Source organism: Ctenocephalides felis, unplaced genomic scaffold, assembly GCF_003426905.1.
Source record: "Ctenocephalides felis isolate EL2017-DRISC unplaced genomic scaffold, ASM342690v1 CF-g0.4_SCAFFOLD_03572, whole genome shotgun sequence".
Taxonomy (NCBI): Eukaryota; Metazoa; Arthropoda; class Insecta; order Siphonaptera; family Pulicidae; genus Ctenocephalides; species Ctenocephalides felis.
The window spans coordinates 45,535,067-45,558,033 of NW_020539726.1; the positions used below are offsets into that span (position 1 = coordinate 45,535,067).

General features: G+C 27.9%; 1 protein-coding gene across 1 annotated transcript in view; it reads left to right on the plus strand.

The window, feature by feature from the left end:
* Nucleotides 1-22,967, plus strand: part of LOC113387725 (cyclin-dependent kinase 14-like) — a 62,288-nt gene that overhangs the window by 24,895 nt on the left and 14,426 nt on the right. Inside the window, 1 exon segment of the mRNA XM_026625093.1 lies at nucleotides 18,173-18,259. Coding sequence (XP_026480878.1) covers nucleotides 18,173-18,259 — 87 coding nt within the window.

The window sequence follows — 22,967 nt, forward strand, 5'->3', positions numbered from 1 at the left end:
GGGGTGTGCAAATGGCATAACAGTAGGCAATTATTAGAATCAAGATGATGCTGTATGTGAAAAAAGAAACGCTTTTCTGTTGAAACTTTCTTCAATTTTCTTTGCTATAAACCTCACGGAGTCCGAGACCTTTCCAACGAATGCAAAATCGTCGAAATCGGTTCGTGCGTTCTGGAGTTATATCGTCAGGAAGGAAAACCCGACTTATTTTATATAATAGATAAATTAGTAGATACATCTCTATTAGGAAAAAGGTTAACGATGGGTTGCTTCAGGTTAAGTCTTCAACAAACAGTTTATAGCACAATAATTTCGAAGTAGTTCTGATTCTGAGTTGAAATGTAAAAAAGAGTTTGGGAAACAATTATTAACAATTTTACAAATTAATCCTTTTACCGAAATTGCCCAAGGGTGCGCAATAGTGGGACAATATAATAAATATCAATTATCCGGAACGAAATGAAATTATTTTTCAGTTGCATATTTTTTCATTTTCCATTAGCGAGCGATTTGCTCTTTTAGTTTTCAGTCTTCACCTATTTGTCTAGACTTGAAGTCGCCAAAACAAATCGATCGATTAAAAATAATAAATGGACGGCGATAAAAGGACAGAATAATATTTTTTTTGTTCATGATAAAGTGTTTTGACAAAATTGTTATAATAATAATTAGCGATTAGTCTGGATTTATATTTATCGAGTGCTCTGATTCATTTTCTGTGTTAATTGATGTTTTAAAGTACACGTTGATGTAGAGTATAAATATAGAAAATGTCGTAGATAATTCACTTTAGTATAATTTGTCAAAATATTCGATTTTAATTAGACGATTGTTTAAAGGTTACAAGAGTTGTAATAAATAAATGCATAAACAAGTTATCCAAACGAAGTACTATTACTTTAGACGTTTATAAATTATCTATTTTCATTGTCAATTTAAAAGTAAACCAAGTTGCTCCTAGGGTCATGAAGTGTTAGAAAAACATGTATAATAAATTAATTTTGTATATTTTGTATTAAATTAGACAAACGGTTTAAAAAGTTACAAGTCATGCAATAAAATAAAATGCATGAGCGAGTTATCTATTCACTGTACCATTACGTTTTTTCAAATTATCCATTTTCATTGTCAATTTTAAAGTATACCAGTTGCTCTAGGGTCGTGATGTGTTAGAAAAAGTTGTAGATAATTGAATTTTGTATAAATTTGTCGAATATTTCATATAAATCTGACGAACGGTTTAAAAGCTATAAGAGAAATTATAAATACATGCATATACGAATTGTGCACTATTGATGTGTAATATTTGTGAAATTAATATTAATAAATTTCCAGTAGCCATTTCGAAGTATACCAAGTTGTTTTAGGATTTCGTGATGTTTGACAAAATTTTAGATTATTTTATTTTCTACAAATTCATCTTGAACACCATTGATACTTATCGAATGGTTGGATATTTACCGACGATGCGGTAAACAAATGCACCTCTAGCGCGTTTACACCAATTGTTCATCTTCGATTACGATTTTAAAGTATACCGATTTGCTGTAGGTAAATATAGTGTTAGACATTGTTATAGATAATTTAATTTCGTACAAATTTGCCGAATATTTTATTCACATCAAACAAACGGTTCAAAAGTTACAAGAAATGCAATAAGTGAGTGCATAAACGCTCCGCACTATTTATAGTACCTAATAATTCCTTTATGTTTACGATATGAAATTGTGTATCCTGTTGTGACTTTTAATCGTAACAATTCGCACACAGGGCTAAATATAAATTCTCTCTAATTCCGAGAGAGAGCCCCCATTTGGATTTATGAGAGAGACATTTGACATTTACACTTTAGAATGCACTCACTGGACAATTGCCAAATAACTCCGATAAATATTTTACAATATACATATATACATATATCCATATATATAAGTATACATACATATACGTTGGCGCCTAAAGAAGTTTTACTTCAAAAATATCCAAAAATCATGTTCCTTTGGCACTACTGAAAAAATGTAACATAAACTAGCTGTAAGTGGAATTCTGTCTTGAGGCAATTATAGCATCGTGCCTTAAGGCAAATTGCTGGAACTTCCCGTACCGTAACGAAATGTTCGAGGAATACTAAATGTTTTCAAATAGATTATTATAAATATTGTAACATTGTCTAATATTTATAAGAATTATATAAACTGAATTGCAAAGTTGGAATTATTTGTAAAGTATATTACAAATACTATACTATACTATAGTCAGAATTAAAAATAAAATCTGAATTATTTTCGATATACAAAAAATTAAAAAAAAAAAAGTTGAAACAAAATTTTTTTTTTGACAATCAATTATTTTGTTAAGACAAGCAGAAAGTTCTTTGAATCATTTAAATCGGACGCTTAGTTCTCTCAAAAACTGCCATTTTTTACATATTTAGCTCCATATCTTCGAAATGGCTGGGCCTGCCTTTGCCAAAAACTAATAAACACTTCTCCCAATCATTACTAATTGAATGTTTTTTAGATTATTTAAATCGGATACTCCGTTCTCTCAAAAAGTCGATTTCTATTTTTTGCACTCTTTGCTCCGTATCTCCGAAACGGCTGGACCTGCCTTTGCCAAAAACTAATCAGCTCTTTTCCCTATCAATAGGAATCGAATGTTTTTTGAACCATTCAAATCGGTTGATCCGTGCGCCCGAAAACGTGACTGGAAATTTGTATCCATACATACATACACACACACACACACATCCATTTTTTCTGAGGTATGCCAAAATGTTCAGAAAACTTCAAAACGTCGAGAAATGTAAACATTTTCAATTCCGATTTTCGGCCCATCACAATAACTTACCCTACGGGATGTTAATAAATATAATATTAGTGTGTGGGTGTATGATTCAAATGCAAATAGTGACATATGCAATTGGCATGCAAAACATTGTCAATAAATAATAATTAATAACAAATAAATATCGGCGTCATAAAAAAGCACATGGACGTGTGATAATTAGAATGACACACAAACTAACACTTCTAAATATAACATTAATAATATTTATTCATACATTGAATTAAAATAGCTGAGAAGACTACCAATAACCTCAGAAAGCTCATGTATGATAAATGATGTGATTTAGAAAAATAAAATAGTACTAAAAATTACGCTAAAAATGAGTCTTTTACATTAAAATTGAATTTATTTATCAATAACAATAAAAAATATTTTTTTACTATACAATGTGTCTGAATGTATATAAATCATAAAGTGTATACCGAGTGATAAGATAGTCCGAAGCTTTTTCTCTTATCAATAAGAAATGGGAAATTAATCGTTTGCTTTTATCGATATGTCATAAAAAATATTTATTCTGTATCTGAAAAAAAAACAAACAACTAAAATTGATAACACTATCTATCGATGATTCATGTACACTCGGAATAATTATTTAATTTCGTTTTCTTGGATTAAAATGGTGTGCCTCAAGGTAGCATTTAAGGATCTCGATAATTATTATACATTGATTTATTAAACAATCTTAGATTTTTATTATTTTATATTAAAATATGTTAGTTTTAGTGCTAAATACTAAACACTTTATATCTATATCTGATATTTTTGTCTAAAAAATATTAAAATTAAATTGAGAATATATAAAAATTTCGAGTTTTTGCGGCAACAATGAAAATTCAGTAAGGATTATAATTTTATTAAATTATGTGTGTTAGTAAACAAGTGACAGTAAATATGTATAGGAAAGTTTTTGATTCTAATCTGATAGAAAAAAACTAAAAATTTGAAAATAAACTTATTATCTTTGAACTTTTAATAGTAACTATTTTTTTTTAGATAAAATACTATATAGATATACAGTTCCTGAAGAAGGTGATAATCGTTATCACCGAAACCAAAATAATTATTTTTAGGATTAGGATAATTATTTTCAGGAATATATAGGAAAATCCATCCGGTTCGAAAAATATCAATAAATACATTTTTCCGACCAAGATTTTATAAATTTTACACCGGGCACTGCGATGAGATATGGCAATGGGAAGTTTTTGACTAGAGTTGGAATTTTGAACACAACTCACAAAAAAGCAGAGGGTACCCTTTATTATTATTATCAATTTTATCATAGGGTAAATTAAAATAATATCAAAACATCAAAAATGATTTTTTTTGCAAATCTTTACGTTTCAGAGGTTTCTGAACTTTTTGGCATACCTTAGAAAAAATGGATGTGTGTGTTTTTTTTGTATAGCGAAGGAAATGCCTTTACGCATCACAGACTAGGTCTTTTGTCTGGGTATGTCGAACTCAATACCGCCTGGCATAATACCGACTAAAACCTTCGGTTATAGGTATGACACACAAACTAACACTTCTAAATATAACATTTATAATATTCATCAAATTTATTTTATGGCCAAGATTCCAGTATTTTACAAATTTTACACCGGACACTGCGATGAGATATGGCAATGAGAAGTTTTTGATTAAAGTCGGAGTTGAAAAAGCACAGCACCTTTTATTATTATTATCAACCTTCTCATCATCAGGGTAATATAAATTATACGACAAAAATCTAAAATGAATTTTTTTTGCAAATCTTTACGTTTCAGAGGTTTCTGAACTTTTTGGCACATCTTAAAAAATTTTAGAAAAAATGGATCTATGTGTATTTTTTTGTATAGCGAAGGAAATGCATTTATGCATCCCAGACTAGGTCTTTTGTATGGGTATGTCGGGCTCAATACTGCCTGGGTATAATACCTATTAAAACCTCCGGTTTGCTTTTGTCTCTGGTATTCACGGAAACCGCCGCGAGGCATTACTTTGTGGGGGAGGATCTAGAATACTATAATTCTCGCCCTTGACAAAGGCAGGTCCGGTCGATAGAAATAGAAAAAATATATTGTTTATGTTGAAGATGTGAAGAAATGGTTAGTTTTTGGAGAGGACAGGTTCGGTGGTTTCATAATTTTGGGTCGTTTGGTTACATAAGATTTTTTTCTAATTTGATAGGTTATGAAATTGTTTCGTTTCACGTAAAACAAGTACTGAGACAAGATAAATATCTTATCCTATTAAAATGTTTTCCACTAGTTTCGTATTCAATATTTCCGTCCCTCGCCCACGTACGAAAAAACTCACCCAATACGCATCGAGTGGTGAGGTTGCCGTTGTCGCCTTTATCGTCCCATATGTGGGACAATGTGGGGAAAAATGATAAAGATAACAAAAACAAGAATCCATCATGTTACTCTTTCATTCTGTGGGTGTGTGTTATCTAGGGCGTAGGACAACCTATATATACGAAAACAAGATTTAGGATATGGCTTTATGCCTATTTTTGAATCTAGGAAAAATGTTAGCTATTGGCAACTTAAAGGAAGTATAATACACGTGATGTATACAGGTGATCGAAGGACTTTTCGACAAAATCTTTTCTCGTGTCTTTTGTATACTTATGGCGACACATTTATCGAAACCTTGATGAAAAATAGAGGTAAATCATGAAATACTATTTTATAGATTTTTTTACTTCTCTTCTTCATACAGTGGTACCTCGACTTACGAGTGACCTGGCTAACGAGTGTTTTGAAATGCAAACCGCCAAAAGAGCGATTCGTTGCTTCGACATACGAACTTGAGCCAATTAGAGTTTTCTAAGAAAATGTTAATGGTGAAGTGGAAATATAGAAAATTTCGTCAATAAAATACTGTGAATTTTATATCGAATGGAAAAACAACTACTGAGTTGTTTTTTCCAACATGCCCTTGTAGTATGCAATGTCCCTTTTCGGCCGACTATTGTAAATTTATCAAATTTATTGAATGCCCTTTACTGGACAGTTGTAAATAAAAGAGATAAAAAAAAGTTGCAACAATGATTTTCTTACCATAGAAATATTTTGGTTGTTTTGTGATAGTAAATGATTTTATAGTTGGTCATTTCAATTATATATTAATATTAATATTAATTGTGTAGAAACGATTTAGACAAAATGATTTACATTTATAACCATGGGCCCATGAAAAAATCCATGTTTCTCAAATTAAAGCGTGAAATAATTGAAAAATATGAGAATGACCATCATTATTATGTTTTGTCTTCAAACAGGAGATGATAAAAGGATATAACTCGAGATAAGGGCCTCAAAATAATTTAATATTAGCATTAATATGCTTAAGCTGTATTAATGCTTATAAATTTATTTATATTTATATTTATTTATTTTTATATTATGGATACCGGATTAAATTTAATAATTACAGAAAATAAGTTATCTTAATTGAATTAATTACAGTAAAAATACAACTATTAAACAATATAAAGCATTTCTGAGCTCTAAGTTGTGGATAAAAATCATCAATTATGTTCAACGAAGAATAAATTGAACCACAATTCTGGAACAATTTTAATGGAATTTCAATGTATTTATATGGGAAAAGTTGCTTCGAGATGCAAGCGATTCGATATACGAGCGTGGTTACCTTATATATTTTTATAAATTCTAAACTTTCTGAGTTATCAATTTTAAAAATTGAATTATTGATGGAAGTATTCAGAAAAAAAAAACGACTAGTGTGCGTGGCATCGTGCAAATTGTTACTTCGTAACAAAAATTAATTTTTTTAACAAAGACTCAGATTTTCTTTAGGACTTTGAAAAATAAATGATTTTTGATAATTTTAAATTATAAAAAAAATTAACGTTTTTGAAAAATTTGAATTTTTACACTTTTTCGTCTGTATCTTAGAAACGGTTAGTACGTCTCTTTATCAATATGAATCGAATGTTTATTGCATCATTCAAATCGGTTGATCGGTTGATCTCGAAATCGTCGACGAAAAATTGTATCCGCACATACATACATACGCACATACGCACACACATTCATTTTTTTTTAGGTATCCCAAAATGTTCAGAAATCTGTGAAACGTTAAGATATGTAAAAATTTTCATTTTCGATTTTTTTGCGATTACTATAACTCACCCTATGGGAAGTTTAAAAACAACTAGTTGTGCATGGCATCGTGCCTGAGGCAAATTTCCCTACCAAATTTTCTTTTTAAAAGATTTAGTTTTTTTTTAAACTTCGAAAAAAATATATATTTTTGAGAATTTTAAAATGTTTGAAAAAAAAATGGCCTTTTGGGAAAATTTAATTTTTTTTATACTTTTCAAATATTTTGGAATTTTTTCTGGAAGTTAAAAAAGTTTGAATATTTTAATAAAATCATGATGATGGAGTGTGATTAGTTGTGAAACGTCGAAAATTAATACTTTTTTTTCTCCGAAAAATCTATTTGTTATTTGTATATTATGTTCTATATAAAAAAATATGGTAACGTTTTTTTTTTAGAAAATACACATAGTTTTTATAAACATTCAAGACTTCGTTTTTTCTTCTTAAAAAAATTAAATATTTAATTTTTCATATACTTCTATCGTCACATAGGATATCATCTTCTTCGGGAACTTTAAAATGATAAAAATACTCACTAAAAATTAATATGTACATTTAAGTTAAATAAATCATAATTGTAGTAATACTATGTGTAATTACAGGTGTGTCGATGTAATTATATGTGGCATATTAAATAAAAAAACTAAACGCATACATTAAGTTTAGAAAAATAAAATAATTACATTTATATATATATATATATATATATATATATATATAAATATAAATTAGTAAAATATACAAACTCTAACCGTTTATATTTCAAACAATGTTAATTCAACATATGTTCAAATTGAAAGTATCCATTCAGAATCTCAATCAGACCATCACTCTATACATACATACACGTTTGTATAAATAAATTGTATATGTATATATTCATTTATACATGTGTATATGTATATTTATATTCATATATGGACAAAAGCAATATTAGTCTCCATCGGTGTTAGTTTGTATATATGGAAACACCTGCCGCTTCCACGACTCAGTATCGTTTCAAACTTTCGACAGACTTGATTTGTCGACGTCGAAAAACATACTGAAATGTTTAAATTAATTAACAAAACTTGATTAAATTAATTAAAAATATATGATAAAATTTTATAGTCGTGTTTGTAGAGTTGATTCTGTTCTATGGTGTTGTGGAAAAATATTAAAAAGTAGGCTTACTATTTAATATTTATCAACAAATTAATTATTCATTGCTATTAATATAATAAATGCTAAACTTTATACTTTCGAATATTTTGTGATTTTCTTACATAATTTCACAGATAAATTATATATATATATATATATATATATCTATATATTGTTAATAATAAATAACAAGTGCAGTTTGCTCCTTTCAAATTAATGTCTTCATCGAATTCTTTCCTAGTGCATTTTAATTTATGACTCATTCCAAGATTATTCAGAAATTGTTTATAATTAATTCAATAAATATTTAACAAATGTTTGAATTCGACAAGTGCAGTGTTTTGAATTTAGTTGAATTTTGAATTTGGAACAACTGTGTTGTTTTCTTGAGATTGAGAGAAGAATTCTGTGCATTTTGTTGAAGATATGTTTTGACATCCGTTCGAACCTGTTTTATTAAAGGTAATATGGAAGAGATTGAAATATTTTGATTTTATTATTTATATTAATAAAATATTTTGTTGAAGTTGGAATTTAACGGTTTCTTTGGTATAGAGGCGATTGTCTCTATATTTATTATATATAAAGTATTTGTGAACAATTTTTAGAGAATCTAATATATTGTAAGTGCATAAAGATATGCTGTTCAAATTCTATATACAATGAGGTAATATAAAAGCAATAAACCCCAAACTTTTTCTCTTTAATATAATACAGATTATATTAACAATATCCATTTGGCCATATTTTTCTAATACAATCAAACTGGAAATCTGTTATAACTCAAAAAAAGTTATTTGACAAAATGCTTCCTTCGATCGATTCCAAATTTAGGATCTTAAATTAAATAATTTAAATAAAATAATAACATAATCCAGAAAATTTTCTATAGATACAAATGAGTATAAAATTATACTACTGAGTTCTTTCAGAGTTGATTTTCAGGCTTTGAAGAAAATATGATTTGCAAAAAAATAGTGCCATAAACTCAAAAAGTGTATTTTCATATTAACATTTTTTAACGAAAAAGTTTATATTTTGAGTTTCTTGCGAACCGTTTAATAATGCTTTTGTGCACAAATAAAAATACTTACTACAATTAAATAATATTCATCTAAAACACCCTATTAAATTTATTGAACGTAATCTGTCAAAACCATTTAATGTTTGACGTATGAGTCGCCGGCCAATGTTTTATTTTAAATTACGTTTCACCAAAAAATTTTAAATAAAATTGTATAGAATCTACGCAGTTTTGAAATAATTTCTCACGTTTGCACAACCTCTGGATTGGCACAAATATTTCAAGATTAAAACTGGAAAATCGGTTCAGCCGTTTTCGAGTTTTAGCGAATCTAACATAATGTGGAGCTCTATTTTTATATATAAAAAGATAAGAAGAAGATTAAAAGTGTTTGTTAGTGGTTGTTAGTAGAATATATTAATTATTATAATTATAATAAAGATAAAAAGCGTTTTTTCTCTTGTTCATCTATCATCTGGTAGATAAAACTACTTACTACAATTAAATAATATTCATTTAGAACATCCTATTAAATTTTATTGAACATAATCTGTCAAAATCATTTGACATTTGACGTATGATTCGGCGTATGAGCCTCGAATTTTTCTGAGTCTTTCCTCGAGTCCATGTCTCTGATCTTTAGAGAGCTTTATACCAAATATATGGGATATAAATTTACAACATAAATACAATATATGAGATGAATATTACGTAACTTTCAAATGCAATACTCTGGCACGAAGGAAAAAGAGTTCAGTGCCATAAACCATAAACAACTTGCTAAATACTTAATGCGATACATTAAAGTGTATACTTTCATAAAGAAAAAAGAGGAAGAAATAAAAGATATCGCCATAAAGTTGCACATGGAATATAACGTGCATCTTGTAATATATCTTATATATAAAGTTACGGAAAAGGAGGAAGGTTCTTGTTCATATTTAATGAAGGACCTCGAGAGAGACACGAAGCCATACATCACGCAGGAATTATAAACATTATATATATATATATATATATATATATATATATATATATATATCTTATATATAAAATTCTTCTTTACGAGTGAATCATTTGATGGTCCTCCTAAACGGTTATTCGGATTTTGATAATTCTTTTTAGCGTTTGTCAAAGGAATTTTTTAAGATTTAATGAACGATAACACTATAGTAATATTGTAGAAATAAATGGCAAAAATTACAAACAACCACTTATCGTTTGGCATTGAAAACATTTCTTTTAAGTGACCTCCCTTTCCCTTTACCACTGAAGAGTTAGTTTTCGGTCAAATCGTTTTTGAGTTTTTATTATCTCTTTGTTACCGTGCGAAAAATTTTCGCAGATCATATTTTTATTATTAGCAAACACCAAATTAGTCTAATTAACAATTATTTACTTTCCGCAATTAGTGAAATTTAAGTACAAAAAAATTTCGGGTATGTAAAAATAGCACATTTAAATACTCATAATTATAATTAGCACAAATTGGCGGCGAGTGATTTTTCTATTACCGTAATATTTTTGGCCCAAAAATAATTGAAATGATATAATGGAATCGATGGAATTTTAATATTTCTTCCGGAGTCTGTAGTTTGTCAATTATCTGTTTTATGTACATCAGAATTAATATGCAATATAAGATTTTTCTATTAATGACATAATGGAATCTGCGGCGGAGTCTCGGAGTCTTCATATTTCTATGGGAGCCCTACTGTTGGCTGTCATTCATATGGTGGTTAATTATTTATTAACTTCCCGTAGGGCAAGTTATAGTAATCGCAAAAAAATCGAAAATGAAAATTTTTACTTTTCTCGACGTTTCAAAGGTTTCTGAATATTTTGGCATACCTTAGAAAAAATGGATGTATGTGTGTGTGTGTGTGTGTGTGTGTGTGTGTGTATGTGTGTGTGTGTGTGCGTGTGTGTATGTATGTGCGGATACAAATTTTCGTCGACGTTTTCGGGAACACCGATCAACCGATTTGAATAATTCAAAAAACATTCGATTCGTATTGATGAGGAGACGTGCTGATTAGTTTTTGGCGAAGTCAGGTCTAGCCGTTCCGAAGATACGGGGCAAAAAGTGCCGAAAACGGTAACTCAGTTTTTAAGAGAACGGAGCGTCCGATTTTAATAATTCAAAAAACATTTTACTTGTATTGACAAGGTGAAGAACCGATCAAATTTTCATAAAGGCAGGTCTAGCGGTTTCGGAGATCTAATGAAAAAAGTAAAAAAAAAATGCCATTTGGCGGTCAAAAATGATCATTAGACATATGCACATCAAATTATCAGATATTTTATAGAGATTTTAACAATAAGTATGATTTTGGTTTACATTCCTATGGGTTCCGTACCAATGTTTACGCGTTAGACGTCGACGGGGCGCTTACGCTGTTTGATATTTCGTCTTTATGCAGTTAAAGCAGTACGATTGCTTTGAAAAAAAGTTTATATCTTTCAAAATATGTCAAAATAGAGAAAACATTTTTCTTCAAAAAAAAAATTAAAAAAAAAAAAAATAAAATTTTTTTTTTCGAAAAAAAGTAATTTTTTGTCTAATTGTTTGTCAAAAATCTTATTTTTCCGAAGTAAATTTTTTTTCAAAATCGTTAATCGTTTTTGAAAAAATAATAATTTTTGGTACGGGAAGTTCCAGCAATTTGCCTCAAGGCACGATGCCCTAATTGCCTTAAGACAGAATTCCACTTACAGCTAGTTTATTTTGTATACACACAAAGGCCGGATGTTTCTGATGACTTTAAAAAAGACATCAGCAGACACATGTCCGATTCTTAGAACTCTCTCATTTGATTTGACTTCTACTCGCACGTTGCCAAGATGGATGAAAAATAGACAATGAGGGCCATCATTTTTGAAGTGAAACTTCTTTAGGCGCGACTAGGGCGTAAATCCGTACAAATGCAACGGAAATGCGTTACGGCAGATAAGAGTCGAGTGCCAATGATTCATCATTCGCTCTCGATGATATCATTTCTATACGGGTCGATTGTGATTAGTCGTCGCGTATGTGAATAGAGATCTGTCGTTGTATGCGTTCCGGCATCAACGTTGTATGCGTACCAGTATCAACAAGGAAATCAAAATAGATAGATAAATAAACATTTTAAAATTACATCGTAGTACAAACCTTGATTCAATGGAAAATGCCTGAATCAAAAGAATATTTTACCCTGTTCCTTGAAAATAATAAAACAAATTAAACATTTGTAATAAACATAAGTTTATTGGTTAGAAATTATTTCTATATTATTCGTAGTTTCTATAAATCTTTGAAGTTATTAAAATGGAAAATATTTTATAGGCAAGACAGATATTACAGCTGTTCAAAGAATGAGATTATATCGCCAGCGAAAAAGTAAAAAAAAAAAATACAAGCATTCAATGAATGCATGCTAATTTTAATTATATGAAGTTCTTCAAACACAAATATATATGATGATGATTGAAATAGTGAAAACAATATTTGTTTAGGCGTTGTTTAACATAATCCACTGTGTGAATGAATATTATAGAAGTTATTAATCAGCAATTACTTTATTTCTAAATGCTAATTACAATGACAAACCGATCATGTCATATTTGAAGTATAAAAGCCATACTTATACACATTATATAAATGTGTATAATGGTTGACACTAATAAATATGTCCATTACGAGTGTTACCATGTTACTAATAAACATTATTCAAAATTGTTATATGATGTATTTGTTTTTACTTAAATGTAAATTAAATAGTAACAAATAAGTTTTACTTCAATCGCGTGTGATCCTTACACGCACTCTTTTTTTACTTTCATATAAATTATAATCAAATTTTCAGAAATATTGTGATAGATTTTTTTTAGATTTGCACAGAAAATGCCACTTACATCTAATCTAGTATTATTTGTGTTGACCAATTTAGTCTATCTCACTTCTACTAACACTATTACAATAATATTGCTTCCGCAAGATATAATTTAATCTATTTTATAGATGAATTATCTAATCATCTAAATAGATGTTTTATCTATTTATCTATCAATAGATTGATTCAATAGCCGATTGTTGTCATAAGGAATTTGTTGTTGTTGTCGTGGTGTTGTACAGTTATAAGAGTAGGTACCTTACAAGTTGTGAGTATTTAACGGGCCCCCTTGCCGTCTCTTTCTCTATTTATTCTCTACCAGAAGACTACTGGCGGCTCTTTAAAAAATAACGGAATGCGCACATGACGGATGGAGTACAGGGTCGGACTTGCGGAAAAAATTATAGAAAAATCCATATTATTTGAGTATAGAGACATGAATTTTAGGTCTATTTTAAAACATTGTAAAAATTAGCAGTTGTTGAAGTGGGGATTCACAAAAAAATTGGCAAGTGACCGGATTAGGTTTAAAAAAAAAAAAAGACTATTTTCAAAGATCTTTTTTACCACTTTTTTGAGTTTCTCGAATTTTTTAAAAATAGTAAAAATTGAAATTTGGGGATGAGGCTGGTATTTCCTGAAAAATGCAAGTGGGCTAAGTAGAACTCGTGGAAGTACATCGTATTGAAACAGGAAGGAAACAGAAGAGGATCAGCAGGTCAAATGGCTGTATCTTCTAAAATAAATTAAAATTTGAAAAAATCTTCACATACACATATTCTTGAATAGTTAAGCTTTAAAAATTGTCTCTAAAGATATCGATACGATGAATTATACTTCAAATTAATAGTTATAAACATTTTTATAGAAATTTGAAAAATCATAAATGCATAAAACCCTTCAAATCTTTAGGACTTATAAGATTTATTAAATACCAGCTGGCCCGGCAAACGTTGTTTTGCTAAGTGAGGTATATTCCAAACAATTTCTAGAGAATGAAAAATATTAATGTTTTAAGTGTATAAGGATGTGTTGGTGGAATGTCATATACAATGAGGTATTACAAAAACAATCAACCTCATTAATTTGTCTATATTTTGTCAATACAATCAAACTGGAAGTTTTATACACTTTCTATAGAAAACATAGTATAATCCAATTCATCCAAGTTTTTTTTTGTGTTTTGACTTATTGATTACGTTTCAAGTTTTTCAGATTCTTTTTGGGTTCTGGATTTTGTGTATAATTGTAAATAATACTACTGAGCTTATACAAAAATTTCAAATTTCTGCGAGGAGAGATAGAAAATCAATTAAGTATTTCTTATTTGACCTGCTTTTTGAAAAGTTTCCAGTAACATTCGATGAATTAAAGTAAATTTAATGAAAAGTATATATGTAGACCAGAATTAATTTAGTAAATATTAATCATATTATAAAAATCAAACCAATTGTATAACAATAAATAACACATTTCAAACAAACAACGATGAATTCTGGAAAATTATAACTGGGAAAATGTTATTCGATAAAATGTCCCTTTGATCGATAGCAAATTTAGGTTCTGAATTGAAATAACATAAATAAAAAATAATATAACCTAGAAAATGTTTTTTAAATACCAATGAGTATACAATTATTCAAATGAGATCTTTCATAGCACCGTGTTTCAGAAAAATATGGCAAAAAGTGCATTTTCATATCAACATTTAAAAAAAGTTGATATTTTGAGTTTCTAGTAACACTTGCGATCCGTTTAATAACGTTTTTGTGTATAAATAAAACTACAAACAAAACTAATTACTACAATTAAATAATATTCACGTAAAACATCCTATTAAACGTAATTGAACATCATCTGTCAAAAACGTTTGACATTTGACGTATTAGCCACCGTCCTTTGTTTTATTTAAATTACGCTTCTACAAAAATTTTCAAATTAAAAGTGTAAAGTTTCTGAGCGATTTTGAAATATTATCTCAACTTTCCGATAATCTCTGGATTGGCACGAATTTTTCAAGACTAAGAATGGCCAAATCGGTTTAGCCGTTTTCGAGTTTTAGCGGATCATTTTATCGAGGGCTCCATTTTTATATATAAGATAATTTACACTTTGTAAAATTAGAATATATCAATGTTTGGAAATTAAGTAAGGTGTATAGTTTTGCCAAAAGAAAGTGTGGGTCCAACCAGCGTTGTTTCTTATTTTTTCTTCGTATATCGCCAGGTATCTACGATACCTTTCATCTAGGAAAGAATTCTCATCTATTAGTCTTTATCTATTAGTCAAAAACCAAAATTAGATTCCTTAGTTATAGAGCATACTAAATTATATATGCATGATTTTAGTCATATAGATATTAGTAACTGGCTGGAAAGAGTGCCTTTAACCATTTTTAATTGTTTGTACGGAACTGTTGTATCCATTCCCAAGTATCTATTATATTATATGTAAATCAAATAATTATTTATAATAATAATTATCTTTGTTTCGAATCGATATCGTGGTTGGCGTGAATCGCTCCAACAAACCGAAGAATGTGAAATATTATAAGTACCATTGTTGTGTTTGCGGCGAAAGTTGCGAAAACTGTTTTATTTTAATTGCGGATTTAAATTAAGATCACTAGAATTAGACAGAGAGCCAATTAGATAATGATAATAAAGGATTTAGTATTTTTATATCAATAACTTGTGATTGGTTTGAGAAAGGATTCACGGTCCACCCATTGTGAATTTAGAATAAATGTACTGTGTACTTTTTTACTTGACTTCCAATACTTTACATTTGACAAAGTAATGGATCTTGAACAGTTATCAATTAACGAATTTCTTTGGATATGTAAACGTTAAGAATTTTAGACTTCATTCTAGATTTTTTTGTAATAGATTTATTTAGCAATCAAAAAAATTACAATATGTTACTTAAAATATATATTTTAATGATTGTAATTATATATTATCTAGGGGCCATTTTTTATTTAATCTCGAGGTAGCTATAGTAGATTTTAGATTATACAAATATGTCTATTGTATTTAACACATATAATAGTGGTCCGAGTACGCTGCCCTACGGAACACCTAATTTAGAATTCATATTTTCATCTAACCTTGCTGAATGTGGTATTTTCTGTTCAATCTCTATCTTTTTTATCTACATTTCTAATAAAGGCTGATTTGTAAGAATTATAGTATTAATATTAGATTTTTGGTACTAATCTCTTTACTTTAATATGGCATTTGATATGATTAACATTTTGCTTATTACAAAAAAGTTCTCATTAAACTATTTGATCTTACGAGAAGCAAGTATTACTTATGCTTATTCGAGAGTTTATTTCTTAATTTGAATAATTATTTGGATAACAGTTTAAAAATAATTAATTTGATATATTTATACTATATATCAATTATCCATTTAATAAATAAAGTAATATGTGTATTTTTACCACGTCACTCTGCAAATCGATATCATCAATTATTCATCGATATTTTCCTTTTATTTTCAGTACAAGAACATGTTTTTTTTCTTTCAATAAAAATAGAATAAATATTCTAAATGCGATTAGAAAAATGCTCGTTATTTTATATTTGTGTATTTGTCTTTGCCAAACAAATTACTGAATATTTTCCATCGATTTTGTCGTTATGCAATGAAAACGTGTATCTTAATACATACATCATATTATTTAAATAGACGCAAATGAATTTAAATACATTTATATATAACAATTTAATTTTGCTGTTTTTGAAAATATTTGCAATAGAGTACTAAGAATTTATTATTTAATTTGTATTAAACTGCAAACATCTATTATATTGGATTATATAAAAATGAAGCAGATACAGGAGGGCAGTATACAAAACTATTTATATTCTAATTCTAATTTTTTCAAAATTATGTCTTCGAATTAAATTTAAGGAACAATTTATGTGCGATTTATTCTCTTGCACCTGAATCCACTTTCCCTCAACAGTTTCTATTAAAACTTCAATATTGTTGTAATTTAATTATAAATTTAATTAATATTCTTTAAATTCCATTATAAATGAACTGGATTTAATAAACATTACAAATATATGTGTGAAGTAACAAAGTTGAAAAAAATTATCAAAAATTTCCTTACCATGTGCTATAAGATTATATTTTAACTCCAAACGAACAAATTTTTAATTGCTTAATAATAAATGTTGAAATTAGTTGATACTAATTGTTTAGTTGAATAATTATATTTTAATAAGATATTATAAATATATTTGTGTGTATATATGTACATTTTATAAGTATATTTATAATGAAATACCAGAAATGATAAGAAGCTCATACGGTACTTGATAATTATATTTACATTGTATGAATTATACTGTAGTCTTGCTGCAAAATATTTAAATACCCATTAAATACACAGATAATATTTAAATATATATATATATATATATATATATATATATATATATATATAAATAAAGAAAAGCAAAAGCAGGTCCATGAATAAATAATCTGCATGAAAGTATCACTTATTGAATTAGAAAAATGTCATAAAAAATTCTGAAAATTATGAATTTGAAAATAACTAAAAGAGAAAATTAATATTAAAATAAAACAAATATTGTCAAAAAATAATAAAAAGAAAATAGCTACAAAAAATATAGAGTAAATGATGGTTATTGTTAGATCAGTAAATCAATATATTAAAAAGAGCATTATTACGATCGATTTATTACTATATAAATCGACTAATAAATCATATGTCACACACAGTAGATCCAGATGTGATTAAAATGAATACATAATATAATTTTGAAAAATTATTAAGAAATCTTAACAGATACTGCGTTGTGGCCAGTTTCAAAGTTTATACAAAAAAAAAAATGTCGACGTACCAAATTTTAAATTTATTCAGGATATATATTTGTCAATATATATTTCATGAATTTTCTTGAATTATTTTTTTATAGTATTAAAATTATTTCTAAAATATTGATACTAAATAATAGATCCATATTCAAGTTTGTAACTTGCTCGTACATTTACATAGCGAATGGTTTTATTTATTATTATTTTTTAAAATAATTTCTATATTTTATAATTGGAATGTAAATAATTCTGTAATCAATATAATTGTTTAATGTTATTTATTTTCTATTATTCCTCAGGAGTGACAATGCGGGAAAAGAAGAGTGGAGCGCTTTCGCGGGTGCAGAAGTTGAAGAAGAGGCTTTCCCATAGCTTCGGTAGATTATGTAAGTTGAAAATTATAAATTTATATATAACTAGCCGGCCCGACAGACTTCGCCCTGTCAAAAAAAATTGTAATGTGGCGGTGTTTTGTGCCTACCTTTTTTCTATTCTTTGCAAAAAATTATCCTGAACAGAACCGTCACCCTGGTAATAATTCGGTGTGAATTAAAAATAATTAAATAAAACACTATAAGCATTTGAAAGTAAGTAATTTTAATAATGTAAATCACAATTCAAAAATCAGTTCAATTTTCATTGTAGTGCTTTGTGATAAACGATGTTTTTTGTTTGATTTCCTGGCGCATGGACAAACAAATCTGATGGTTTTCCAATACGGGAACAAACAACATACAATTTTCCATGTGAGAAACATGGGTTTTCTAAATTAATACCACAAACAGTTAATTGTACTATAAACGCACTGGAAACGCATTGGGATGCATGGTGCGAGAACATCTTCTGCTTTATACTATCCTTTGAATATAGTTGGTCGATTTTTTGCAACATTATAATTGCCGATCCAACCTTTAATTGAAGATTGTGAGGTGACAATCCTAGCAAATCCAGCAAGTTTAAAAACTCCGGTGGATCGTTTTGGTTAGTTGCCGAATCAACTGATTCGCCTGTAATTTGTTCTTGAATTTTGAAATTTAATTAATTTACGTCAATGTTTTTGGCTGTCAATAAAGCTTGATTAATTGAAAGATATTTCTATGTTTATATAAATATATTCAAAATTAGATTATCAAAAACTACACAAAATGTCATGACATAGATCATTGTTTACAAATTGCATTGCCTACTCGATTAAAGAAGAAAAGGGCTGTTTCTAGGGTTTTCCCGGCAATTATTCGATTTTTTCTCGCCGTAAGAACCATCCTTGTACTTCAACGAATATTTTAAAAAAAAGAATTGGCCAAATTGGTCCAGGCGTTGTTGAGTTATGCGCTTACCAACACATTTTGCGATCCATTTTTATATATAAGATTATATTCTAGGATAAGATTGTCTTAGAATAAGATTATACTTTGTAATCTTAACTTATAAAATAAAGATTTTCTCGAATGGTCGATTATAATAGCATACTACAAAATAAATCATGTAGGGCATCCTTTCTTTTGCAAAAATGGAGCAACTAATATAATAACTAGGTATCAGTGAGAAAATTATAGGATTGATCAGTTAGAACGTCCTGCTCCAAAACATCACTTTTATTAATGGTAATAATATAGCAATCAAGTATTTACAAATTTTTACCAATCAGTATGATTGAGTATCCAAAAATTTCAAGAAATTTTAAAATGTTCAAAACAAAATCTAAAAATATCTGAATTTACAAAAAAATTCAAGTAGCTCAAAAAATTTCATAATTTTTGAAGATAATTGTTTTCAATCCTTTCAAAAAATATCCGAATGTTTCAAAAATGTTCGAAAAAAATCGAAATTTGATAAAAGACGAATCGCACGTGGGGGGAGGGATCTATCACGTAGTTAACTTTTACCTAAATTTTCAAAAAAATAAAAAATATTACGAATTTTTTTGTAAATTCGAAAATACAAGTGATGTTCACATACAGGGGAAGGGGTTAAAAATTTCCTAAAAAATCGTTCACGTGATTAATGGACGCCCCCTAAGCTGACTTAAGGGGGTATTCTAGGGTAGAGCGATGAATTTTAGGTCATTTTTAAAGTATCGCAATGAATGTTTTTACCATCCATTTTTTACAACTTGTTTATTAATACTATTAAAATACAATACAAAAATTTTAAAAAAAGTTGAAAATTGAAGAAACTGGCAGCTGTTGTAGTAGGGGTTCTCAAAAAATTGGCACCTCAGTCTTGATATGATTTCAGCCCTCCTAGCCTAAGATTATTAATCTACAATGATGTCGTAATCGCCCGAACTAGCGATGAGTAAAAAGTTTTTTTTTTACAAATTGGCGACTGTTTGAAAAAAAAGTGCTTTTTTATTGTTTTTTGAGTTTATCGATTTTTTTAAAGATAATAAAAATTGGAATTTGGAGATAATCCTAGTTCGAGCTATAGATAGATATAAACAAAACTCTCTGAACATTTCAAGTGAATCGGTCGATTAAAACTCGAGAAATCGTGTCAACAGTACTGAAAAAGTCTGTTCTGAGAAAAACGCATTTAAAGTTTTGCGTGAAGCCAAACCAGTTTGGAGACGGAGTCAGCAAAATGCCTATATCTCCGAAAATAATTCATATTTTTAAAAACCTTTTCGTACCCATATTCTTAGATAGCTAAACTTTGAAAATATGAAATAAAAAAAAAAATCGATTTTTTTTAAATTCTACACTAGAATACCCCCTTAATAAAACAAAAAATTAGCGAATTGGTTCCTCGAATAAGACTTGTTTCCTAAGGTCTTTTTTCGTTCTCTTCAGTCTAAGATTATATTCGTATATATTTATATATTACGTTAATTCAAATTTATATCCATAATAATGTGTGCTGTGTTGTGTATATATATATATTGTTGTGTTGTGAAACTGGAAAGTGTCGTGGGTGCAATAATCTCCTATATTTATATTTATATATTTTTTCAACTTTATCTGCTACTCTCGACCGGTCGGGCGTGGGTTCAGAAACTCATACAAACGTTTGCACATTTGCACAATTTACATTTTATTATAAAGATACAGACACTAACAAATGTTAAAAATGACTCACATATTCAAATGACCACTGAGACACCAACAGATTGCCATAAAACAAGTTTTTTGAATTAGTTGCCCTATATACATAGAGACAATATTAAACTATATGTATATATATATATATATATATATATATATATATATATACATATACATATATAAATTTCCTCAGAGTTCACACATTTGGTCTATATTTTTTGATTCCACTGATGATGACATAACATTTTACTTCTAAATGTATGGAATAATATAAGAGCATTCCCAAAAAAAATAGAATTTTTATGTAAGTATTCCCCTATTTCCTACATATATATATATATATATATATATATATATATAAGATGCTATTCCATGGCGTAACGTTAAGCGCACTGCTTTGAGTGGACTTAAAATAGTTACATTATTATTATTAAAATAGTTATTTTAAGTAGATGACGAAAGAAAAGGTTATTATTATCGATCAATCGAACAAACTATAATATAAAATATTTTTTTTTTAAAAATATCAATCAACTGTATAAATCTGTTCAGGAATATAAAGTTGTAAATTCTCCGAAGTCGAAAGACTAAAACTATTTATTATATAGTTTTCAACGACGACCTTTCTCTATTCTATATAAAGATGTATGCACACTCATTTGAATGAAATCTTTTTCGAAATTGAAATTCACAAGAAACGATTCTGACTAATGCAATTTTACTATGAAAAAGATATATCACACCACATACATATAAATATATACATACATATAAATATATACATACATATAAATATATGGGACTATTCATATATAATTAATAAATGCATCACAAAGTTTCTGAGAGAAATATTCAAAGAATGCATCATAATTTCCTATGAGAACTTAATGAGGAATCAAAAGCAAATGGTAATTTATTTCCACCATAATAAATTTATTTGATTGATCAAATTAAGTCTTATTAATGTCTTTATATTATTTAAATAAGACTAATTCTATTATTTCTCAGATGAGTTTTCTACCCACTGTTCAATTTTTTTAAAATAAACAAATTCAGTATTTACCTTTGAATAAATGAAATTACATATTATCTAAATTGACAACAATTTTACCCAAAAATAATACTTGAAAGAAGATTGTTTGCAAAATCACATTTTATAATAAATACAAAAGCGAGTCATACAATCTTTTATTCCATAAATTTCAAACATAATTAATTTTTTAAATAGAGCTATAATATAAAATCTAGACATAAAATTAGTCTAAATATTTCTTCACAATTTCTAGTTCATTTTCATACTGATATAATTTTTAGTGAGTATAGAATTTAAATTTTAGTGAGTTTTTATTTAAAAATTTAATTGTTATACGCCAAAGATGCAAACGTGATTTTTTTTAGTTTGCAAATAATTACATTTAATTTAATTAAATTAATTTGAATAAAAATATTTAAAAGTTGTATACATGTATATAAACGTTTTATTTCTTTTGTTTTTAACCGTTTCTGAATAAGATGTTCTATACACCCGAAACGTAAAAATAATTATAAATGAAAAAATGATTAAATTTTAATTTAATTTTTGATTAAAATAAATTGAAGAAAAAAGATCAATACAAGTGGACTCTTAATTGTCCATAAAATCCAATTTTTTGTTGATTTTAATAAAAACCATAGCAAAGCGTGGCAGGGTATGCTAGTATATATATATATATATTATATATATATATATATATATAAATATATAAATGGAGCAAAAAATTGAGAGATTAAAATAATGTGTGGTTAAACTGCATTCTTGTTGAGAAAGACATTTATAAGTTATGCAATGCAACTGGATTACATTTAAAAGAGTTTGTCATATCGAAATACAAACACACACACACACGCACATATATATATATATACTTGTATATTTATATTGTTTCTTACTAATTTGAAATGTAAATTTGGCGATATGTGACTCGCGATCTTATTTGCAAAACAAATTCAGATCTTCATTAAGTGGTATTTTTTAATAAACGCATAACATTTAACACCTTTGCTACCACAT